This window comes from Eptesicus fuscus, chromosome 13, assembly GCF_027574615.1.
Source record: "Eptesicus fuscus isolate TK198812 chromosome 13, DD_ASM_mEF_20220401, whole genome shotgun sequence".
Lineage (NCBI taxonomy): Eukaryota > Metazoa > Chordata > Mammalia > Chiroptera > Vespertilionidae > Eptesicus > Eptesicus fuscus.
This window is the reverse complement of record NC_072485.1, coordinates 16940864-16967351: the sequence shown is the minus strand read 5'-3', so window position 1 is coordinate 16967351 and position 26488 is coordinate 16940864. Positions and strand designations below refer to the sequence as shown.

Genomic DNA, 26488 nt, shown 5'->3' with positions numbered 1-26488 from the left:
AGATTCATTAAAAAAAAAATAAATAAATAAATAAAAATATAAATAAATAAATAAAAATAAAAAAAAAAAAGAAATGTGTTTCTATTACTCAGCCTCTGGGACTGTGGTGTGTGTGTCAACGTTGTTTTGGCCTTCAGATGTCCCTCTACAAAAAAAAGAGCCAGATGTCACACCATCGTTTCCCAAGGAGTCACGCAGTCGTAGACGTTTGTCTTCCAAAACAGATAAACCTGAGGAGCTCAGAATAGTTTTCCTTCAGAAGTGTTTGAGTCATCACACCTCGATCACTGTAAATCCGAGATGACAACCACCGAGACTAGGAAACCAGCCCACGCACCGTTACTATGACCCAGCGTTCATTTCTACAGGAATTGCACTGGCAATGTTTCTAGTTCTCACAGCCGCTGGGCTGGGGGTGGAGGAGTGAGGATGCCGGGGCGCGGGAGGAGCGTGGGCACCCGCTCCCCGAAAACCCAGGCGGTCTCCTGGGGGCCCCGCCCGCCCTGAGCTCGGACGCAGGACCCGACGGGGGAAGACGCGTGGCCCCGCCCCCGCCACGCCACGCCCCGCCCCCACGGCGTCGGCCTCCGCGTCTCTATGGAAACGGCGCCCACTTCGGCGCCGCGGGGACCGCGATGGCGGCGGGGGAGCCGGGGGACTTGGGCGGCTACGACTTCAGGTTTCTGCCTCAGAAAACCTTCGCGTCTCTGAGCACGCAGGAGAGCACCAGCCGGCTCCGCCAGTGGTGAGGGGCCGGCGGCGAGGAGGGGAAAGCCTGGGCCTCGGCGGCCGCGGAGACGCGGGCCGGCGGCGGGGCGGCGGGGGGCGGCGGGCGGGGCGGCCCCATCCCCAGTGGGACCCCGAAGGCCGGAGACGCGCACGGGGGCGGACCCGGGGGTGGGACTGGCCGCCGTGCTCTCGGGGGGTGCGGGCCCCCAGCTGACTGTCCCCTCCTGTGCTCCAGGTCCATGCTGGGCAGAGTCAAGGCCCAGGCGTTCGGGTTTGACCAGGTGTTCCGGGCCTATCGGAAGGATGACTTCGTGATGGTTGGTATGGGGGCTGGAGAGGTTCGGGGTCTCCACTGACTTGAAATCCCCCCTCTTCGGCAGAGGTTGTTGTGAACACTCCACCACGTAGGGACCTTGTTTCTTGGAGTTGGAGAAAAGCACATGATACATTTTTAAAAGAACTTTTACGTTTCCCATCACCGTACCTTAGCAGCTAATGTAGTGATTAGCTCCTCGTCAGTATCCTTCCATAGAGATACCTACAATTTTGGAAAATCAGCCTCTATTTTTAATAGGCACACCTCATGTTTGAGTATTTGTTACCCAACTTTATCACCCGCTTGAACCGCAAGGCTGAGCTTCAAATTACTTTTGTTTGTGGAAATCCAATCTGTCTTTGAGAGAACAGGCTCGAAGAGCAGTCCCAAATGAGGAATCAAAAAATAATAAGAAGTCTTTAGCTACTAGAAGCAAGTGGTTTGAAAAGGAAAAAGCTCACTTGAAACAAGTTCTGGTGTGTTCCTTAAAATTAAGTCACATTACTTTTATTTTTTTTAATATATTTTATTGATTTTTTACAGAGAGGAAGGGAGAGGGATAGAGAGTTAGAAACATCGATGAGAGAGAAACATCGATCAGCTGCCTCCTGCACACCCCCCACTGGGGATGTGCCCGCAACCAAGGTACATGCCCTTGACCAGAATCGAACCTGGGACCCTTGAGTCCGCAGGCGGACGCTCTATCCAATGAACCAAACCGGTTAGGGCTAAGTCACATTACTTTTAATTCCTGGGGTGTTTTTTTCTCCTCAGTCAAATGGAAAAAACTGTTATGGTGTGTGATACTATCTTTGCTATTCTTGTCCTTGGGGCACTGATTTATTCACTCATTCACCAGCACTTCCTGAGGGCCTACCTTGTGCTAGAAATGTTGTCAAGTGCTGGGAATACAAGACCCAACAAGACCCACAGGAGCCTGGCTTTCAGGGATCCCACGGGCCTGTGGCAAGACTGTCAATAAACAAAAATCCGATCCTCTCATGAAGAGTGAAGAAAATAGTAGCCTAATGAATAAATCAATGTGTCGTCTACTGTGAGGGTATATTAGTTTCCCAGGACTGTTGCACCAAAGTATCACAAAATAAGTGGCTAAATACAACAGAAATATATTATCTCGCAGTTTTAGAAGCTCAAGTCCAAAATCAAGGTGTCGGCAGAGTGATGCTCCCTCTGAAATCTGTAGAGAAGAATCCTTACCTCTTCTGGTCATGGGCACATGCCCGGATTGTGGGCTCAATCTCCGAATTTGTGCACCAGGAAGGAGAGGAAGAGAGAGGTAAGGGAGAGGAAGGGAGAGGGAAAGAGAAACATCAATGATGAGAGAGATTCATTGATTGGCTGCCTCCTACACACCCCCTACTGGGGATTGAGCCCACAATCTGGGCATGTGCCCATGACCGGAATTCCTTACCTCTTCCTCCCTTCCAGTGGTTGCCAGCAATCCTTGGCATGCCTTGGCTTGCCACTGCAGAACTTTCATCTCTACCCATGTCAGCATCACTTAGCCGTCTGTCTTCATGTGTCTATGTCTGTGTCTCTTTTTATAAGAACACCAGTGAATATTAAGGGCCCATCCTGCACTAATTACATCTGCAACAACCCTGTTTCCAACTAAGATCACTTTCTGAGGTTCTAGGAAGGACATGAATTTTGGTGGGTACACTAATTCAACCCTTAACAGAGGGTAAATGGGTTAAATGTCTATTTCTCTTTCCCTAAGATAGTGTTATAATGTTAATATAATATGCTAATATAATGCTACTGATGATGACATTAATGATATTTCTCAAATATTCATGGTTAGAGTTCAGAGAGGAAGGGAGAGGAGGAGAGAGAAACATCAATGATGAGAGAGATTCATTGATTGGCTGCCTCCTACACACCCCCTACTGGGGATTGAGCCCACAATCCGGGCATGTGCCCATGACCAGAATCGAACTTGGGACCCTTCAGTCCGCAGGCTGATGCTCTATCCACTGCACCAAACCAACGAGGGCATAAAATTTTTAATGTAAGTCACTTACTCAATAAATATTTATTGAATACTTACTATGTCCCTGCTCAGGGTTGTTAAAAAGATTTGATCCCAGCTTGCAAAGCATATACAGTTTGGAAGCTAGAAATGTAAAATACTCTCTAAAACACAATAAAATAATTGCTATAATGGAAGATATATCAGGTATCCTAGGCAAGGAAAAAAGACCACTCCATGGAGAAGGGCATTTGTGTTGGGAAAAATTTCATGGAGGAGAGTGTAGAATTCATATGGGTTGTGCATTAGACATAGAATTCATCAATAGATTCAAGACTCATTCATAAAGCACAACCAATTTTCTTAATACCAAGCGATTTTTTTTCATGTTTGTTAATCCTAATTTAGTTTTCCTGTGAGGTAGACACTATTATTTCCATTCTAGAGGCCTGGTGCACAAATTCGTGCACATGTGGGGTCCCTCAGCCTGACCAGCAATCAGGGCCAATCGGGGCCTATCAGGGCTGGCCAGCTCGGGGGAGGGACCCCGGGAGGTTGGCCGGCTGTGGGAGGTTGGCTGTAGGAGCACACTGACCACCACCAGGGGGCAGCTCCTGCATTGAGTGTCTGACCCCTGGTGGTCAGTGTGTGTCATAGCTACCAGCCGGTCGTCCTGTGGTAACAGTCGCTTAGGCTTTTTATATATAGATTTCAATTCAAAGAGATGTACTCATACAATCATCATTGTTACTTGTGTAACTAATTTGGAGGAAGTAAAGCATTGTGGCTAAGAGCATGGCCCAGGAGGGGATTTGAATCTTCAGGGCCCCTCACTGGCTCAAGCTCCTCAGTTGCAAAAATCCTTTCCAAGGAACTCTAAGAGACTACAAATATGGTCACATGGTCATATGCTTTTGAAACTTTTCAAAAACAGATGTTTTTGTATTCTTAGAGCCCCTAAAATTGTATAACTTAAGCCCTATAAAACCTGGATTCTTTCGATTTGTCCTCTAGTTAGTTGTGTTCAAATTTCAACTCTGCCACTTATAAGCTATACGACATGGGGCAAATTACTTAACCTTCCTCAGCCTCCATTTACTTTTCAGCAAAATGATCATATGCTTGCAAGTATTTTTCTAATATTAAAATAATGCTGAGTTGCTGAGAGAATTGTTATGAAGATTAAAGAAAATAATATAGAAAAATATTTCACAAATACCTGGCTCATATTGTTAACATTTGTATACTACTTTACAAAGTGTTTTTCTTTTTTCTTTTTTGTTAATCCTCACCTGAGAATATTTTTCCATTGGTTTTTAGAAAGAGTGGAAGAAAGAGAGGAAGACAGAGAGAAATATCTATGTGAGAGAAACATATCAATTGGTTGGCTCCTGCATGGGCCCTGGGGCCCGGCCCGAGGAATCGAACCCGGGACCCTTTGGTACGCCCGCCGACATTATATCCACTGAGACAAACCAGCTAGGGCCACAGTGTTTTTCTATAGCAATAGTGACTACTGTTTGCCAGATTAGCTTTCAGCACTTTTTATACATTTGTCACTAATCTTCCCAACAATCTGGTAAGTTTGGTGTTTCGATCCCCATTTTATAGCTTAGGAAACTAAAGCTCAGAATAGTTAGATAATTTGTGCAACAATGCCCAGCAAATGGCAGAATCCAGGCCTTCTAACATAAACATCCATGTCATTTCTACTACAAAACCTCATAACTGAACAAAGGATATTACTTAAACTAGAATTCCAGATTCTGGATTTTTCTTTTCAATTTAAAAATGAATTCTGTTCCAAGTTCATTTGTGAGGTAGTAAATGGATGGAAAGAAGGAAGGGAACATTCATCCAGCAAACATTTCTTTAGTTCCTAGGTCTGTGCTGATGAACAAGATAGTTAAGGAGCGGGGAACACCAAAGATTGCATTGCAGAGTGAACAGTGATATCAAACAAAGCGTGTGCACAAGGTACTGTGGTGGCACAAAAGAGAAAGTGACTGTTTCTCACTGCAGTGGTCAGAGGAGGGTTTACAGAAGTCACTTGAAAGAAGTGGAGAAGTTTGTCAGGTGGACAGAGTGAGGAAACCATGTTAGACAGATGGGTGGGGCAATATTTTATAAGACCTCTTGAGCCATGCAAAGGAGTTTGAGTTTTACTAGCTAATGAGCAACTGAAAGGTCTTCAGCAAGACAGTAAAATGTAAAATACTGAGATCAGTGTGGTAGAAGTGTGGAGAGTGGATTGTTAGGACTGAGTCTGGAAGCAATGAGACCAAATTTTGAACTGCTTCTCAATTATGATGATGTTCTCAATTAAGACAATGGCACCAAGTTCAAAACAAAACACCATGATGGCCTTGAGAGATATTTATGAAAAAGGCAATACACAAGGACTGATAAAATATTCAGAGTAAGGCACTAAGTTTCAGATTTGGTTGACTGGAGTGGCAGATGATGTAAACAAATGAGTTCAGTTTTAGTCATGCTAAATTTGAGGTGTATCTAAGTGGCAATATCCTAGATAGTTGAATATAAGATCTCGCTTTGAGTCCTAGGAGAGCACCGGGCTCAGTATACAGTGTTGGCATTCTCACCATGGGTCTGGGGCTAATGGGAGAGGAATCTTTCACATAAACGGCAAGGAAGTTCCTTAATTTACAGGGCTCTCCTGAAGGTCTGCACAATACGTCTGCTTACATTTCATGACCAGGCTGCATGCATCTCATCGCCACATGCCACCGTGACTAGAAGTGCAGACTTTTAGCTGAGCACGTACACGGTTAAATAAGTTGTGATTTCTTAAGGGAGAGGAGAGAATTGACATTGGATTAGAAACCAGCAGTGTCATATAGATAAAAATATCAAATATTTACTTATATTTCACATGTGTGGCATGCAGTAGACATACATTAAGAATTATATAGAGCCCTAACTGGTTTGGCTCAGTGGGTAGCGTGTTGGCCTGCGGACTGAAGGGTCCTGGGTTTGCTTCTGGTCAAGGGCATGTACCTTGGTTGTGGGATTGATCCCCAGTAGGGGGTGTGCAGAAGACAGCTGATATGATGTTTCTCTCTCATCGATGTTTCTTACTCTATCTCCCTTCCTCTCTGTAAAAATCAATCAAATATATTTTTAAAAAAGAATTATATAGGAAATATGTATTAATTTTATAAGTATTTTTTAAACTCACATTCTATAAAATAAGTTTATTCAAATCTTCACATGCATTTTATCATCAGTATCTTTGTTATCACTGTAAATAGTTTATGAGTCATCTAATATTTTTCCAAAACACATCAGCTTTCCTAAAGTTATTTGAGATACAGAGAATCCCTTCTAATGCCTCACTGGAAATTCTCTAACAAACTCGAAATATATTTGCATACATTAAGGTAGGTTTTTTTTTTTTATTAATTCGTTAGATGTATAATTTTAATCCCAATGACAATTATCATATTGCTTTCTTTAAGTAGCCTTTATGAAGACTTACTTCCATTAGCTCCACATCAATTCATTGCAGGCCATTTAGCCTACTTCCATTTATAATGACTTAAATGTAATTTGTAGGTTACAAAATGACTAAATCTTAATTAAATCCCCTGCTTTAGTGATTTGTTCAGAAGATATCTAAAAAGCGTTCAAAACCAGTATTGATTGAGATTCATTCCAGCTTGTTACTTTTTTTTTTTTTTTTTAAGAATTCATGCCCTGGCCAGTGGGCTTAATGGTTAGAGCACTGGCCTGTGCACTGAAGGGTTGTGGGTTCAATTCCCAGTCAAGGGCATGTACCTGGGTTGCAGGTTCCATCCCAGGCCCAGTGGGAACGCGTGCGGGAGGCAACTAATTGATGTGTCTCTCTCACATTGATGTCTCTCTGCCCTCCCTCTCTCCCTTCCATTCTCTCTAAAAATCAATGAAAAAAATATCCTCGGGTAAGAATTTAAAAAAAAAAAGGACTTGTCCATAGATTTTTAGAGAGAGAAACATCAATGGTGCGGCATCTATAAGCTGCCTCCTGTACACACCCCCACCGGGGACCAAGCCTGTAACCCGGCATGTGCCCCTGACTGGGAATTGAAAGGCCAACCACCTGGTGCCCAGGATGGCAACATCTGTAAGCTGCCTCCCGTACACCCCAACCAACAACCATGGCCAGGGTGTAGCTTGTTTCTTTTCAAACATGTATGTTATATATACTAAAATAGATGTGCAAACACTCTACTTTGAAACTTTGTAAGGCAACAACTTCCTTTTTTTCTGAGGAATAACTTTGGGGAAAACTTACTTTTTGTAATTGGGCATGTATGATACCTGTAACATGTTTACCTTTGTCCTCCACCACTAAAGGTAAACTCCATGGGAACGGGGACTTTGTTTTGCTTGTTATAATATAGACTGACATTCACAAATACTTGTTGAATGTGTTCATCTTCACCCCACATACCTGGTCCCTTTCTCATTAAATGACCGGCATTCTGCCTTGTTTTTTCATACAAGATTTCCAGGAGTCACTTTTGATTCTTCTGGCTCCCTTTGCTCCTCCTAAATATGCTTTGAATCCATTCACTTCTCTATTTCCCTACTTGCTATGGGCTTGACTGATGTGAATATCAAATATTCCAAATTATAGCATAATCCTCTCTCCTAACTAGTCTCTATACCCTTCAATTCATTCTCTACACTGCATCCAAAATTAACTCTTAAAAAAAAATGACTCTAATCACCTTTCCTCTGCTTAAATCCTTCAGTGTCTTCCTCTTACCCTTAATTCAAAATACTGATCAATCTTGATAGATCTTAGATCAACATCAAAATTTTTGACCTGGCCTTAGCTGATTTGGCTCAGTGGATAGAGCATCAGCCTGCAGACTGAAGGGTCCCGGGTTCGAGTCCAGTCAAGGGCACGGTTGCAGGCTCCTCCCTGGCCCAGGCTCCTGCAGGTGGCAACCAATCGATGTGTTTCTCTCACATCAATATTTCTGTCTTTCCCTCTGTCTTCCACTCTCTCTAAAAATCAATGGAAAAATATCCTCAGGTGAGGATTTAAAAAAGAAAAAATTATATTATTTAAAACAATTTTTTTTTTACCTGATCTACAAGGTCTAGTGCAAGCATCTCAAAAGCTAACACAGGCCAAATAAACAAGGTTTAAGTTTATGTGGACCACCAAAAAAAAAGTTTCAATTTTCATAGAAACGTAGGTTTATTTTGATAGAGACATTCTGAATACAAAGGGCTGAAATAAATGAGTAATCGTTAACATAATAGAACATTTAAGTAAAAAATCTTTTTTCTTGAACATTAACTTACCAGACACTGAATAACTGCACAAATTAATAAACGTAACACAAATAAACCTATTTTTCTTGTTCTCCGAAAGCGAAATATTTCCTGTTGTGCACACCAAACAAGTCAGTACAAGACTAATGACGTGGCAGTCGGCTGCTAAAATATTCACTGCTGGTATTAGTGGAGAGAAATGGTGCGCCTGCGCGTAAGGCGCTTAAGAGAAATGAATGCAACACGATTATAGCAATCAGTCATTAGCGAACGTTGTAGTTCGATATTAATAATAATATATAACAGGATATTGTAAAAATTAAGTTACAAAATTTTTATTAAAACGTTTCTTACATACTGTTACATTGGCTGGGCCGCAGAAATATTCGTTGTGGGCTTGACGTGCTTGGTCTAGTCTAGTGTAACTCCCTAAGCTCATCTGGCCATTGCCCCTTGGACTCTGGTCACACTGAACTTCATTTCCTTGAATGGGATGCTCCCTCCCTTCTCACATTATGGAGTTTAAACTTGCCATTTTTATATATATCCAGTGTCGTGCTAGAACCATATCAGGACAGCTTAACTGCTAAATTTTCAGGAATCTTTGCTGATTGCTAAACTATTGGATCATAGAATCCACCATGGAAATCAGCAGATGTTACAAATCAGGGTTTTGGGTGAGGAGGGGATGTCAGATGTCAAACATTTACCAACCTGCTACTCACCTTTCTCATCTAAACCTAAATGTTCTTTCTGTATTAACCTTTCTTCCCAACATTATTAGATTAGGTCTGCCTATTATGTACTTTTATAACACTTCATAATACTCATGGCAGGGACTGTGTCCATTTGATTTTGGAATTAGGAAGTGAAGTATACTTTTAGTTGAGTAGTGGGAGCCAGATACAGAAGAATAACTGGAAGAGAAGGGAAACAAGAAGCTATTTAGGAAAAGAGTGATGGCCTGAAAGGAATGTTGAAATAAGAGGAATATTTATTGCAACAGTCTAAGCACTAAGAACCATTCATGGAGTCAACAGTCTCTATCTCCTACCCTACCTTCTCGACGCAGCGCCCGCACCCCCTTCCCACGCCCATCCCTACCGCCATCCCCACCCCCGCTCCCGCACAACACTACAACCACCACTTCTGAGGTAACTATTAATGTTTTGGTATGTGTTCTTTCATACTTTTCTTTATGTTCATATAAATAGAGGCTTTATCTTGTTTTTTGTTTTTTATCATACATATTATTCTTAAACTATTCTTTTTCTACTCAAAACGCTCATGGTTTTCCTTCAGAGTCAATGCAGCAGATGTTTATTGAGTAATTGCTCTGTGCCAGGCCCCACCCTAGGCCCTAGGAATATATAGCAGTAAGAAAGACAAGGCTTCTACTCCTGTGGAGCTTACATTCTAATATGGACTCTCTTTCCAGTAACTGCATGCCACCTAGTGTAAATGTACTGTATGTTATTCCACCTTATATTGATGGACATTGAACCTGTTTCTAAGTTTTGACACTACAAACAATACTATAAAAATTTTTATACATAACCCTACCCGGTTTGGCTCCATGGATAGAGCGTCGACCGGTGGACTGAAGGGCCCCAGGTTCAATTCTGATCAAGGGCACATGCCAGGGTTGCGGGCTCTATCCCCAGTGGGGGGTGTGCAGGAGGCAGCTGATCAATGATTCTCTCTCATCATTGATGTTTCTCTCTTTCCCACTCCCTTCCTCTCTGAAATCAATAAAAATATTTTTAAAAATTTTTATACATTAATCTTAATTTATTGGTGATTTTATTTATGCAGGACACATACCCCAAAGTGGAATTTGTAGGATCATAAGATATGCATGTTTTTAATGTTCAAGATTAATATCCAGTTCCTTCTCAAAAGGTTATAAAAAGCCATTCTTCTCTACCAGCAGTGTGTGAGAGAACATAGTTCCTGATACTTCTGCCAAAGTTACCAGTCTTTAAATCTTGCCAGTGTAATGGGTAAAAGTGATGTCTCCTTGTATTTATTTTCATTTCTCTAACTATTCTTTTAAGTTGAGCATCGTTTTATAAGTTTATTGGCTATTTGTATGTTTATATGACTTTTTATAGCCTTTCTCCATGTTTAGTTTTTATAATTTTTTTTTTTTTTTTCATGAGAGAAGAAGGGAGAGAGAGAGAAACATTGATGTGATAGCAAAACATCAATTGGCTACCCCGTACTGGGGATCAAGCCCAAAACTGGACATGTGCCCTGACCTTTTGGTGCACAGGAGGAAGCCCAACCAATTGAGCCACACGAGCCAGGGCTATTTTAATTTTAATTTTTTTTTTTTAATCCTCACCCAAGGATATTTATTTCCATTGATTTTTAGGGAGAGTGGAAGAGAAAGGGAAAGACAGAGAGAAACATTGATGTGAGAAAAACACATCGATTGGTTGCTGCCTGCATGAGTCCCGATCAGGGCCAGGGCCAGGGCCAGGGAGGAGCCTGCAACTGAGGTACGTACCCTTGAGTGGAATGGAACCTGGGACCCTTCGGTCGCAGGCCGACGCTCTATCCACTGAGCCAAACCGGCTAAGGCTTTAATTTTTATATACTTATTGATTTGAGGGAGACAGAGAAGAGCAGAGAAACAGCGAGGAGAGAGAGAAACGTTGACCAGTTGCCTCCTGCACACACCCCGACCAGGGATCCCGTAACCTTTTGGTCTACAGGATGAAGCTCCAACCAACTGAGCTACACAGGCTAGGCCCTTTGGGCAGATTTAAATAAGCCCCTTTTTATTTATTTATTATTTCTTAAATATATTTTTATTGATTTCAGAGAGGAAGGGAGAGGGAGTTAGAAACATCAGTGATGAGAGAGAATCATTGATCAGCTGCCTCCTGCACTCCCCACACGGGATCAAGCCTGTAACCTGGGCACGTGCCCTGACAGGGAATCAAATTGTGACCTCCTGGTTCATAGGTCAATACTCAACCACTGAGCCGTGCTGGCCAGGCAATCAGCCCCTTTTAAGAAAATCTTAACCATTGGGGATGTCAGCCAAAGATTTTTTTAAAAAAATCATATTTGTTGCAAATATTTTCTCCCAATCTATTGTTTTTCTTTTATTGCTTATCATAGATATCATTATTTTTACTGACTGTCCAGTACCTTTTGAACATACATGTGATCTGGGGGAAATTTTATTTTTAGGAAGTCCAAAGTGGAACCCAAAACACTTGTCTCCTTTGCACTCAAGGCACAAACCTGGGGTCCAGGTTTTCCAACCAGACTTATCAGTGAAGACGTGAGATTTCAAAGTGAGCGACTTAAGGAACGAGGTGCACAGAGAATCCATTTCACTGGCAACAGCAGTGGCAGAGGCATCCAGGTTTCAGGCAGGGCAGTCCTGGCAGGTGTGGCCTTAGTGAGGAGAAGGGACGGTGATAGCTTCTTTTAATGCTTAATGGGGTTGCAGCAAGGATGACTGTTTCTTCATCAGGCAGTTCTACACAGCGTAATGGATTGTTCCCAGCCCGGCCTTTAGCTGATTCTCTCCACCTCCTGAAAATTATGTGGACTGCCTGATGAAGTTTCTCAACTTTTCAGCCTGAGTCAGCTGCTGGTGCTTGAAACTAAAACTCGACCACTTTATTTTCTTTTGCCATATAGAAAACTTCCTTTTTTAGGACGTCAAATCTATGACTTACTTATGGTGCTCCCTGCATAGATTTAAATTGACAATCACTTTTAGATTTAGATCTAGTTGGGAAGGGGTGGTGGTGATTACCAAAACAATTAATTGGGAAAGCAAGATAGAAGGAAAACCAAATTTCAAATATTATGTAGCCTCCTTTTCACTATAAATTGTTATTTTCTATTTATTAAATTGAGTGTCAAAGATACCTATACTTTGACATAGTGTTGTTCATACTGTTCCAACTTGAAGGTAACAAAACTGCACTTCTTTATAAGGCATTTATTACTTAGACATTATACTGATTTAAAATTGTCTTTCCTCAATTGAATTAAGTGAGATTTTACTGTAGTTATTTTAGAAGTTAATTCTTATTATTGTTTATAATAAAGTATCTAACTTGTTTTTTACTCAAATTTGTATTTTAGGCTTTTTTCAAAGACCCAAATGTTATTCCCAATTTGAAGTTACTTTCAGATTCTGGACAGTGGATTACATTAGGTAAATAAAAATTTATTTTTATATTTTCAGATGACTATTTTACTGTCATAACAAAATTTTTTCCCAGGAATTTTTATTAAAATACAGACTGTGAATAGTCATTTGTTTGGTAACATCAAAGTCAAGTATGAACAGCTCTGCCAGGCCTGACCTGCATCTTTTCCTGGCTTAGCACATAAGAGCAGTTTTTCTCTTTTCATTAATTTAGAAAGTATTTATTTTGCACTTTCCATGGACTCTGCCAGATGCAGGGAACATTAAGATGAACAAAAGAAAACCTGTACTCAAAAATTTGATATGTGGAAAAATATGTGCAATAATCTATCACTGGGGCTACCAAAGCAGTGGGAGCAAAAGGAGGGAAATGGTCAATTCTGCACAGGAAGAAAGGGTCAGGTAAGATGCCACTGGTTTGAGGATGCTTAGGCAAAATCTCATTTGTGGCAGGGTAATGGATATCTGAAAGGAATTAGCCACTATGGATCATTTATATATATATCCTATCTAATAATAGAGTAACATGTAAATTACCATCACTCCGCTACGCCCACGATTGGGCTGGGCGGCGGGAGGCTGGGGGGCGGGACTCGGGGTGGCCTATCCGGCCATTGAGAGGCATGGATCCGCTGCCACTGAGGGGGGCTACCCTGCTGTTGAGAGGCGCAGGGGACGGGACTCCCGCACCCTGTGCCTCTCAATGGCCAGATCCACGGCCGCTGAGGGGGCCTGCCGCGGACACCCAGCTGTGCCTCTCAATGGCAGGGTAGCCAGGTGTCCGGGGCAGGCCCCCTCAGCGGCCGTTGAGAGGCGGGAGTCCCGCCCCCTGCGCCTCTCAACAGCAGGATAGCCCCCCTCAGTGGCCACGGACCATCAAAAGCGTGGGAGCTGGGTGCCTGTCTGCTCCAGCACCAGGCCTTTCAGAAGCCTCCGCTGAGCCGGAGGCTTCTGAAAGGCCTGGAGCACCAGCGGACAGGCACCCAGCTCCACCGCGAAAAGTGAAAGTGTGTAGGGCACCCTACACGTGCATGATTCAATCATGCACTGGGCCTCTAGTATGTGTGTGTGTGTGTGTGTGTGTATGTGTGTATGTATGTGTGTGTGTGTGTGTGTGTGTATATATATATATATATATATATATATATATATATATATATATATATATATATAATTTCAGAGAGGAAGGGAGAGGGGGAGAGAGAGAGAGAGTGAAACATCAATGATGAGAGAGAATCATTGATCAGCTGCCTCCTGCATGCCCCACACTGGGGATCGAGCTCGCAACCCAGGCATGTGCCCTGACCAGGAATCTAATCATGACCACCTGGTTCATAGGTCAACGCTCAACCACTGAGCCACGCCAGCCGGGCTATGGATCATTCATTGAAAAATAATAATACCAGCCTGGCTGACATGGCTCAGTGGTTCTATTACCAGTCAGGGCACATGCCTAGGTTGTGGGCTCAATCCCCAGTGGGGGGCATGCAAAATGCAGCCAATTAATGATTCTCTCTCTCATCATTGCAATTTCTGTCTCTCCCTCTCCCTTCCTCTCTGAAATCAATGATAAAAATATATTTTAAAAATAAAAAATAATAATTCAGTAACCATAATAAATTGAATTTAAAAAATAATAATATGTTAAATCTTGGAAGAGTCTTAAATTCTCAAAAGAAGAACTTTATATAGCTAATGTTTTCATGGTACATTGAAATACAGCTAGAAAACTTTAAAGAAAATTACCAAGACACTTAGGAACATTCAAATCTCTAAATAACTCTCAGGTCAAGGACTAAGAGTGTTAATAGAAGACCATTTTGAAAACAAAAACCTGAGAAATACATATTTTTAAAAATACTATTTTATTTTTAATTTTAAAATTAAAGTTGACATACAATATTATTTTAGTTTTAGGTGTACATTATTTTAGTTTTAGTTGATTAGCCATTTATATAACTTATGAAGTGATCCTCCTGGTAAGTCTCGTACCCATGTGACACCAAACATAGTTATTACAGCATTATTGACTGTATTCCTAATGCTGTACTTTACAGCCCCATGACTGTTTTTATAACTAGCAATCTGTACTTCTTAATCCCTTCTCCTTTTTCACCTATCCCCTAACCCCCTCTCATCTGGCAACCATCAATTTGTACATGAACACTATATTTTAAATTTTAGATTGAGGCCTCTTAACAATCATCATTCCATTTAGGAGGAAAATCTGGTTGATAATGTGAATTTGTGCTCAAGAACAAGCAAGTTGATTTTAAATTGGATGGGGTTGTTTCGGTGAATTCTTACATTGCATTTTTATGGAATTCTATTAGCCTTGCACTAAAATAACTTTTCTTGGTATTAGTCAAAAACAAGATTACAAACAGTTCATGATGTTAGACTTAGTGGGTCAGATTTTATTGCTTTTGGCTAAAGTACTACTGCAAAATTTATAGAGTAAAAAGCTGGTACAGCATGAACTTCAGATTACTTACAAAGTTAAACAGTATCTGACCAAATGTATTTACCAATTCAAAATCTTCAAAAGGAAATAATTAGAGCCATGTATCACTGTGTTTATAAAGCATGTTTACAGTAACCAGTCAATTCATTTACAAAAATAAGGTTCGTTGAGAAAAGTGTTCAACCTTCCCCCGTGTTGGTACGTACGTCACAAAACACTCACCTTTTTTTTTCTTTTTTTTTAACTGATCAGCTGCCTCCTGCAGGACAAAACACTCACTTTTTTCTAAATTTTAAAAAAGGCATTGCAAAAGGAGAGGTTCTAAAACTCCACATGCTCCTGACAGAATCAATTAGAAGTACTTTGAAAAACAGGGCAGAGTAGGTGGCCCTCATTTCAGAAGCAGACGTTTCCAGTGGATTGCTAGTATTCTTCCATTAGCTTGTTTTTATCTCCCCCTACTTACTTTTCTTCTTCTGAAATATGGTCTTCTCTCTAATTTTCCTCTGGGGGCCTTGCTAAACGAAGAAACAGCTTTTTAAAGTGAGAGAGAACATTCTTCTAGCAAGTGAACCAATGTTAAAGAAGTGAGATGGAACCTCCTTCACCACTGGCTGCACTGCTTGATTGCCAGGGAGTGTTGTTTCATCCTCTCAGCCAGCTGCCATGGCCCCTTCATTTAGACAGTTTGCCTTTCTTTACTTACATATAATGGGTGCTTTCTATGTGCTCAGCTCAGAGCATCATATACATTATTAATTCTCAAAACAGCTCCGAGGGAGGTATTATCATATGTTTTTATTTCACAAATAAGGAGTCAGAGGCATGAGCTAAGTAATTCGCAGTTTTGCCCAGCTGGCTGCGTAGACTTGAGATTCAAATCCAGGCTCCAGAATCCAAAACCTTGACCACTGCACCCTCCTACCTCTGCTACTTCCACATTAATGAGGTTGCCAGAAAAGCGCCAACTTGGACACAAAAACAAGACACACAGTGTATTATAATGCCAGGTGAAAAATAGTACATTTTTAACTTTCTGTATGATCATAGTGATGCATTATATATCTTATAAATGCTAGAGACACAGTGTAACCAAATTCCTACATAACAGATAGCATGTCCTATGGACTGAATTGTGTGCCTCCAAAATTCTTATACTGAAACCTTAACCTTTAATGTGATGGTATTTGGAGATAGGCCATTAGGATATAATTAGGTTTATATCAGGTCTGAAGGGTCCTCATTATGGGATTAGTGCCCTTGTAAAAGGAGGAGGAAATAGCAGAGCTCTCTGCAATGTGTGGACAAAGTCATCTGCAAACCAAGAAGAGAGAATCACAGAGGTGGAGCCACTTGCCCTATGGATCTGGAATCAAATCAGCCAGCACCTTGATCTTGGGCATCTCAGCCTCCAGAGCTGTGAGAAATAAATGTCTGTTGTTATACCACCCAGTTTATGGTATTTTGTGATAGCAGCCCGATCTAACTAATACAGACTTTGAAAGTGGAGTGCTGCTGTAGCAAATACCTAAAAATGTGGAAGTAGCTTTGAAACTGTGTAATGGAAATGGGTATAAGCTGGACGAGTTTTGAGGTGCATGCTGGAAATATGGATGTTAGAGTTGATTCTAGTGAGGTTTCTGATGGAAATGAGGAACATGTTATTGGAAACTGGTGGGAAAGCAATCCTTGTCATAAAATGGCAGAGAACTTGGTTGAACTTTTTTAGTCTTTTGTGGATATGTTGTATCATAAATCATTGAATGAGATATAAGACGCCTTAATGAGCCAATTAATTAGGAGTCGTTTATTGCTCGAGGCCCAGAGGGAAGTGTCTTTTTCCATATCTCTGAGCAACCCATACAGGAAGTTTTTCCGTATTTATACTTTTCGAGCCTCTTTGTTTGCAGATATTACAAAGGGCTCTGTGTGAGTTATTGTTACAGACAGTTGTAACCTTGAATACATAATGAGTTTGTACTTGGCATAATTATTATCAGTATTAGTCTGTTTTAGTCTATTACATTGGATGGCTAGCTTGCAAGGTCAGACAGTTAAGTTTATCTTTTTCTATTATTTGAACTAAAAACAAAGTCATTTTACAGAATAACAGACTGTCTTAAAGTGACAGAGTTTATAATGACAGAGTTTACAGGACTAGGGACTATCTAACAATAGCAGAGAATTCAAACAGCAGTTTTTTTATACAAGGTGGAGGTTGCTATGCTTCAGATAGTAGAACTTACAAGTGATAAAATTGGATATTTAACTGAGGAAACTTCTAAGCAAAGTGTCAACTTAGTTCCTCTAGAATCTTATAGTAAAACTAGGGGCCCAGTGCATGAATTCGTGCACCTTGAAAGGAACTATGGGCCACGAGGCTGGGATAGGCACAGGGGCAGGTCTTGGCCCATCCTCTGCACCCCTGACCAGCCCCTCCCACCACCCACCCCATCCCCCACCACCCACCCCATCCCCTGTCTGCTGGCAGCCCCTCTTCCACTGTTGCCGCTCCCACGTGCTAATGGCGCCGGCCCCACTTGCACCCGCTGATGGCACAGAGTGATTGGGACCAGCGCCAGCAATAGATGCAAGTGGGGCTGGCACCATCAGTGGGTGTGAGTGGCAGCTGCTGCCCCGATCGTCCCTCAGGAGCAGGGGGAGGTGGAGAAGCCTCAGGGGCAATCAGGACCGATAGCCGCTGCTCACAACTGCTGATGGCACCGAGTGATCAGGACAGGCACCGGGCAGGACACCGGCAGTGAGTGTGAGTGGAGGCACCAGCTGTGGGTGTGAGTGGTGGCTCCAGCACTGGCAGTGGGTGCAAGCAGGGCTGGCACCGGCAGCAGGTGCAAGTGCCGGGCAGGACCGCGGCGCGCAGGAGCAAAGTATTTTCAGTAACCACCAGAGGCTCACCCCGATGACAGTGACCAGCACCTCGCCTTGGTCTGGTGCCCCCACTCACCTGCTCCACCATCCCGCCACGGCCAACGCCTGCCATGTTCCACACACGCCCCCTGGTGGTCAGTGCATGTCATAGCAACTGGTTCGGTTGTTCTGGTTGTTATGCTGTTTGGTCTATTTGCATATTAGCCTTTTATTATATAGGATATGAAATGAGAGCAATGAATTGAACAAGTAATTGTTAAGCAGAAAGGAAACAGAACTTGAAGATTTGGAAAATTCTCAGCATATTCATATTGCAAAAAATGAGAAATCTTGTTCTAAAGAGAACTCTAAGAATGTGACTGAGCTACCATTTGATAAAGAGATCACGGATTCAATTTATGGACTTAACTGGCCATTTCAACGGAAGCCAGAAAATGAGATGGGGATTGTACTAGCAAAGACACTGCCAGTTTGAACAAAAGACGAAATGAAGACTGTCTAGCATCTTAGATCCTACAGGAACATACCATAGAGCCATTCGGCTGCAAATATGCTCTATCTATAATAACCTATAATAATAAAAGCATAATATGCTAATTATACTGAACATCCTTCCAGATGACCTTCTGGATGAAGCTGGGGCTGCAAGGGAAGCCTGGGTCCTGGGTGCCTGCTGGCAGCTGGAGGGAAGCCCGGGTCCCAGGTGTCAGAGGGAAGCCAGTGCCGGCAGCCGGGGGAAGGAAGGCCTACTCTTGTACGAATTTCGTGCATCAGGCCTCTAGTTTCTCAATAAAAGAAAAGAACTGAGAATGCAATTCAGAGATCATCAGAGCCACCCCCTCAGTTTCAATAACATACTTCACCTTGAGGAATCACAGAGGTGGAGCCACTGCCCTATGGATCTGGAAGGCACTGCATTGAACCAAAAGGATTAGTCTTGGGGCTTAAAATCTAATGGAATTTGCCTTGATAAATTTTAAGCTTGCTTAGAACCATCATTCCTTCCTTCTTTCCTACTTCTCACTTTTGAAATGGAAATGTCTATCCCTGTGCCTGTCTCACCATTGTATTTTAGAAGCACATAACTTGTCTGGTTTCACAGGTTCATAGCTGGAGAGGAATTTTGCCTCAGGATAAATCATACCTCTAGTTTCACCCAGACCGAATTTAGATGGTATTTAGGTGAGACTTTGGACTTTTAGAGTTTATGCTGGAATGATTAAAACTTCTAGTGCTGTTGGAATAGAATAAATGTATTTTGCATAAAAGAAGGACATGAATTTTGGGGTCCAGAGACAGAATGCTATGGACTGAATTGTGTCCCTTCAAAATTCATATGTTGAAGTCCTAAACTTACCCATTGCCTCATCTAACCCTAATTACTTTCCAAGGGCCTAATGTCCAAATACTGTTACATTGGGGGTTGGGGTTTCAACATAGTAATTTTAGAGGGACACAATTCAGTCTATAACAAATGCTATTTATATGCCTCGGATTAAGTAGTTTGTATTTAATAACCTTCTCCCATCATCCAAACCCTCCTGTCACTCCTCAGATCAGAGCTCGGGTACATTTGTTAAAATGGTAGGTTGCCCAATGTTTATCTCTCATTCTGTGGCCACCAACGCATTTTTGAAGACTGTCTTGCTCTCCACTACTCTTGTTCTTTGACCTTTTAATATTGCTTAGACCTACTCTATCATTTTCTGTGGGCTTTTTCCTTTGTTCCCCCAGAAGATTTTGCCTCTAAAACAAAAGGAGCTTTTCTTAGCAGCATTGCTTTTTAAATTACTGAGTATCTATAGTTTCTGGCTCTGGGCATCCTTCTTGCCTTTATACTAGCCCAGCTCAGGTCCTAGCAGGATTCTAGGTAGACAGCCAGAGGGAGGAAGTGCAAATAATTGCCAGTACTATTCCTCTGAATCTCAAGCTTCTTGGGTGAAAGATCTGGCAAATGTATGAGGAGAGGACACACCAAAAACCACCATACTTCAGTCTACAATCTCCATAGAACTTTGAAGAAAGAAGACCAACATCCCTCTATATCTCAGTGAGAGCATGTGTATATGTGGATGCATACAAGGGGGTATTGAATGATTCATTAAGGAAATCATAAAAATACTTTAACCTTTATGTATTTCTGTAATTTAGTAGAACTTCTAATAACAGAAAATCCATCCCTGAAAGACATATTCAGGAAATAAGTGGGGAGGGAGAAGAGCTAGAACTACAAGAGAAAAATAGACAAAACACCATGATTTCACATTTCTCTAATCTCAAACTTGTGATAACTTGATTGGGGCCTGGTTTGAAATATACCTTAAAAAGGAAATTTTTTTTTTGCAATAAACACTGTAAATGAGATCACAATGAAGAAATTTTAAAATGGAAAGGGACATTTATGAGACATCCTCAATGACTTTAGAAATACCCATTAGTTATATCAATTAAAATTTTGTAATATGCATTAAGCATAATATAAGTCCAAAGTCATTAAGTAATTCCTGTGTTTTTATAGGCAATTCTGATATGTGCATTAAAACTGATGTAAAAACCTACTACACACAAAAAAATATTTTAAAGCACTTCTAATTTACATATCCTTCATCTAGGCCTGAAATGGTGAAATTTTATCATAAACTTTTAATGATTTTTTTTTTAATCCTCACCAAGAGATATTTTTCCATTGATTTTAGAGAGTGGGTGAGAGAGGGAAAGACAGAGAGAAACACATAGATTGGTTGCCTCCTATACGTGCCCCCAACCAGGGCTTGGGCTGGGGAGGAGCCTGCAACCTAGGTGCGTGCCCTTGACTGGAATCGAACCCAGGACCCTTCAGTTGGCAAGCTGACGCTCTATCCACTGAGCCAAACTGGCTAGGGCATAAACTTTTAATGATTAATAAAAATTAAAAGCTGTAAAATAATAATTTAATAAAATTCTTCAATGTATCTTTTAAATATATCAAAACATGCCTGATGTCATTACTTTGAACCTCTGCATAGTTATGCTTATTTTGGAAATAATTGCAAATATTAAACTAATTTTTATATGTCTAAAAATACCTTTTTTCAGAAACTGAAGTGAAAAAAATTGAAGCTATAAATGTTCCTTGCACACAGCTTTCAATGTCATTTTTTAAACGGTTATACAATGAAGATATTGTACGAGACAGTGGACATATTGTTAAATGTTTAGATTCTTTTTGTGATCCCTTTCATATTTCTGATGAGTTACGAAAGGTAAGTACAGAATTTTTAAACTTCACAATAAAATTTTATTTCAGAAAATGCTTCATGTCAAAAACTTTTGCCTGTCTAAAACCCACAAATACCTCTTAGCAATGAATAATGATCAGTACATTGGTAGGTTTGGGTGACACTTTTACTATCAACTTAATTATTTGTGTATTTCAATAGTTCTCAACTGGGTGCTACTGGCATCTAATGGGTTGAGGCCAAGGATGCTGCGAAACATCATACAATACACAGGACAGCCCCTCACAACAAAGTTATCTGGCCCAAAATGTTGAGTAGTGTAAGGTAACAAAACCCTGACCTATGTAATAGGTGGCTATTTTTCTTCAATGTGGGGCTCTTCACATTCCAAATGAGTATTTAAAAACATACCTGGAGTAAAATAATATTTTTATCTCCTCTCTGAGATTTTTTTAAAAGCCATTTGATTAAGTTAATTTTTGTTTTAGTGTGGGATATTAAACCTGGAATCAGAAGACATGGATGATTTTACCTAATTTCTGAGTTATGTACAAGATAATAACCATAGGTAAATCATTCAATATGTTGAGCCTCAAGATCTTACCTGTAGAGATTAAAATGTCCATTCTAGGCTTTGGGCAGGTAGCTCGGTTAGAGCGTCATCCCGATATGCTAAGGTTGCGGGTTTGATCTCGGGTCAGGGCCCATACAAGAATCAACCAATGAAAGCATAAATAAGGGAACAACAAATCTCTCTGTCTCTCTCTCTCTCTCCCTCTCTCTGTCTCTCTCTCCCTCTCCCATTTTCCCCTTCCCTCTCCATTCCTCTCTCTCTAAAATCAATAAATTTTTTATAATGTCCATTCTACCTTCTTCCTGAAATCATTGAGAAAAATTAGTGGACAAAGCATTTAAATACGCTTTTTAAAAGGTATTAAATGCTGTTGAAATATTATCATTATTTTAATTATTGAGAAAGAGTATTTACAAAGTGGTTACAAATTAGGGCTTTGTTATCAAATAGACATAAGTTCAAATCCAGGCTCTGCCACTTAATAATTGATACTTAATGTCTATAAGCCTCAGTTTCTTTATAAAATGGGAATAATGTACGAATTATATAAGATAATGCATTTAAAGTGCTTAGCACAATGCTTGGCACTTAGTAAGCTTTTGATGATAATAATTACTATTCTTATTCTACATTAAGCGAAAGGGGAGATGTGCAAGTCTAATGTGTTGCAAATCCGTATAGAAATGAACTAGGGAAGCTACTGATGTACCATAATAGACACAGCAATCCTGTCTGTAGGAGACCAGGAGGCATCCAGCTAGTCTATACATTGATCTACACTAGTACAATACCTAAGAGAACTCTTAGTTTAAGAAAATAAAATGAACTAACTGAGAATAACCAAACTCATCCAATTGAATGAGACTATATAGTTTGGTCTTAAGTGAAATATATTTATATATAATAAGAATATAAATACTATACAGTGAGGATCTGATATTAATTTCTACTCCTTCTTGCTATGTATTGGAAATTATCATTTAAAAAGTGTCTAGTCTGGGTTCCTCTCCTTTTGGGTACAGTTAATCTCAGCTCTTCTCTCTGTCACTGATCTGTGTTAACTTTTTTTGTCTCAAGGCCCTTACCCCTAATTTTGGAGAGTTTTACCAACACTTCTACAGAGAGCCTCAGCAATGGACTTTTTTAAAAAGAGGATTTTATTTCCAATAGAGTACTCTGTTTAAAACTGCCTGCTGTGGCTTGTCTTAGTTATGCCATGAATAGCGCACCTTTATTCAGGAAGTGCTGGGACTCAGTGTTTTTCTGATAGTTGCCTGTAGTTTTGCTCCTGTGTTCTTTGTTACTCTGTTCTTTTAATTTGATTGCTTTCCAGCTGAAAAATAAATAACTTCCAGATTTAGCATGAAATATAAAGGGCCCCCCATTGTACAGCAATACGGATTCTATTGGCAATACTGTGTAACATAAGTACTGATAATAATAACCTCCTTTCTGGCTGCAGCTCGGAAGTTGGCTCCTTAACAGTTGCATACCAAATCACTAAACAGATCTACATGTGAATGGAGAGAAAGATCAACCATGGAATGTTATTGTTTAACATTCATTCCAAAAACAATTTCTAATTATTGTAATTTTTAAATTGCATAACCTAGTCAACTCAACATATGAGAGTGCTCGTAAGGAATGTGTTAACAATTAATTCTTTTTAAAAATTAAATATATCAGGGTTACATTGGTTAATAAGATTATATAGGTTTCAAGTGTACCTTTCTATGGTACATGAGCTGTGTATTGCATTGTGTGCCCACCACCCAAAGTCAAATCATCTTCCATCACCATATATTTAAACTGTTCATTCTTAAGGGCTTTAGTTACCCTTGTATTAAGCCAGATCTTTAGGTAGCTACAACCTTGGGCTTTAGTATCACATCATTCCTTACAGAAGGGGAGGAAGGGAGGGAAGGGAGATGTACAAGTGGCACACCCAGAGAGCAGTGAACTAGGGACCACTTCCCCTTATCTATCTTACTATACGGTATATACTTTGGCTTTCATCAAGTCATTATAAGTAAACTTTATATAGACAGCACCATAGTTTATTATTTTTTTAAATGCCTCATATAATGACATTGTGATGAATTTTCATTTGAGATTGGGGCCAATAAAATGTTAAGCTTAATCATTTTTCCTAATTAAGTGTACTTCTTGCTACTAGACAGTGATTATTGTATAACATGTTTCCCTCTTTTATCTGTATGGTGATGTTAAGTGTATGTATGATATTTATAGCTTTTCTCCATTTAGAGTTCTTTATGTGTATTTGTTTTCTCTTCCCATTTTATTTCTTGGTAAGAGTTTTTAAAATCCTTTATTATGTTTATCTTATTTTATCTATATTTTATTGTTAGTTATTTACCATACTTTAAAAAGTATGTGGGATATAAACAATTTAATAAAATAAATATATGTTATAGCATACATTCATCACCTTGTTCATGTCCACCACAGTCAATAAATTAATTGCCTGTAATGCCCAATGATATAAGAAAATTCCCAACATCAGACCTAGTCAAACTATTTTCTGAAAGAGAGCAGGAAAGGGAGAGGTGGTTATGAGGCTCTAATTACCTGAATAGTTCAAAATGGGGTAACTGGGGGGGGGGGGGGGGGTAAGGAAAATAGTGACCCAAACACCGGAAGATGAGAGGACATAGAAAATGACCATTGTGTTTAGCCTCCATAGAAGCAAAGACTATAGACCTAATTCGATGGAGAAACTTCTCCTTTTATTTGTGCTCCAGTTGTTTCCAAATAAGATTTAAGGTGACTCAACACTAAATTGCAACAGCACTAAAACAATTACTGAAGATACAAACTAGAACAAAGAAATAAAGTAGAAGAGAAGGTTTAGGTTTAGATTTAGATTTGTTTCTTTCATTGAAGATTCAGTACCTAAGGATAAAATGGGGGTGAAAACCAGCTGCAAGTCTCACAGATCACTCTCACCAGGATTGGTTATTAAAATAGGACTAAGATTATATAAATTGAAATTTGCAAAAACATAAAAATTAGAACCTGGAATTATGTTACATTAAGATGAATTTCTCATCTTACATAGGTTTTGCTAGTGGAAGACTCAGAAAAATATGAAATATTCAGCCAACCAGATAGAGAAGAGTTCCTGTTTTGTCTTTTCAAACATCTTTGCCTTGGTGGAGCCCTTTGTCAATATGAGGATGTGATTAATCCATATCTGGAAACAACAAAGCTTATCTATAAGGATCTAGTAAGGTAATGTTGCTAGATTACAATATGTAAACCTCTAGTTAATAGAGTAAATTATTTGTTAAACTATGGTGGGATTACCCAGCATCTGTTTGTGGTTCTATTAGCAACCAAAGTAAATAAAAATGGCACCACCCTAACCTCCTCATAACCTCCTCCTCTTCCAGGCTAGAAAATGTCTCGATTTCTCTGTTCTCCCCCACCCCTTTTTTTTTAAAAATATATTTTTATTCATTTCAGAGAGGAAGGAAGAGGAGAGAGAGAGAAACATCAGTGATGAGAGAATCATTGATTGGCTGCCTCTACTGGAATTGAATCCAGCACCCTTGAGTCCGCAGGCTGATGCTCTATCCACTGAGCCAAACTAGCTAGGGCTCCCTGTCCCTCTTTTAGTGCTCAGTCCCCTCATTTTTCACCTGCCTCTTTTTTCCTCATTCAGACCTGTTACCTGCTCCATTCCTCATTAGCAACTGCCATCTTCCAGGTCTCCTTTACCCCAGGCCTCCTATTAAATCTCAAGAGAACTGGTGATCCCTCAGGATGTTTGAATTTGCTTGACTAATAGTTAAAAAAAAAAAATTTACCTTTGTAATTTTTGGAAGAATTTTCATCTAAGTGTAATCTTTACTTTTTAAACTAATCCCAAATCCCAATTTGTTTTAAGTATTCTACTAGGTTTTATTTTTCTTTATGAAGATCAAATGAGGATAAAAACTTCATATCTTTTATTTATACTTTAATCCTATCTAATAATAGACAAATATTCAAATTGACCATACCTCCGACACACCCACAAGCCACACCCACCATCCTATCAGAGTGAGTATGCAAATTAACCCAAACCAAGATGGCTACAGCCACAGAGAGCAAGGTTTCCCAGGTAACAGAGGAAGCCAAGCTTTCCGCAGGCCCTTGACAGGCCTAAGCCTCCACTCAAGCTACAAAGTTTCAATTATAGAAGGTAAACAAATTCAAACAAATGACGGCAGAATGGAGCTTGAGAGAGTAGGCCAGGGTTGCCGCCGGCAACAGAGGAAGCAAAGCTTTCCGCACACCCTGTCCGCACACCCTGGCCGGGCCCACCCGCTTAAGGCAACAAAGTTTCAATTATAACCCCAACACAAATGGCTTTGGGCCTCAGAGGGAGCCCCAGGCTTGGCTCCGCTCCAGGCTACAAAGTTTCAATTGTAGAAGGAAAATAAATTCCAGATACCAGGGCCTCGCTTGGGTTGCCAGGGGGCGTGGCCGGCCTGCAAACCACCACAGGCCCCTCGCTCAGGCCGCCCCACACCCCAAAGGTACCCCACCCTGATCAGGGACACCCTTCAGGGCAAACCAGCTGGCCCCCACCCCTGTACCAGGCCTCTATCCTATCTAATAAAAGAGTACTATGCAGATTGATCATCACTGCAACACACAATATAGCTGCCCCCATGTGGTCAAAGATCCTGCCCCCATGTGGACACAGGATGGCCACCACAAGATGGCCAGCAGGAGAGGGCAGTTGGGAGGCACCTGGCCTGCAAGGGAGGGCAGTTGAGAGGGACCAAGCCTGCAAGGGAGGGCAGTTGGAGGTGATCAACCCTG

General features: G+C 40.7%; 1 protein-coding gene across 1 annotated transcript in view; it reads left to right on the top strand.

Moving 5' to 3' along the window:
- The first annotated feature begins 341 nt into the window (after positions 1-341).
- Positions 342-26488, top strand: part of CFAP300 (cilia and flagella associated protein 300) — a 44729-nt gene continuing 18582 nt past the window's right edge. Inside the window, exons 1-5 of the mRNA XM_054725468.1 lie at positions 342-745; positions 965-1046; positions 12444-12516; positions 20939-21105; positions 24735-24907. Coding sequence (XP_054581443.1) covers positions 636-745; positions 965-1046; positions 12444-12516; positions 20939-21105; positions 24735-24907 — 605 coding nt within the window. The 5' untranslated portion in view covers positions 342-635. The remainder of the gene's footprint in view (positions 746-964; positions 1047-12443; positions 12517-20938; positions 21106-24734; positions 24908-26488) is intronic.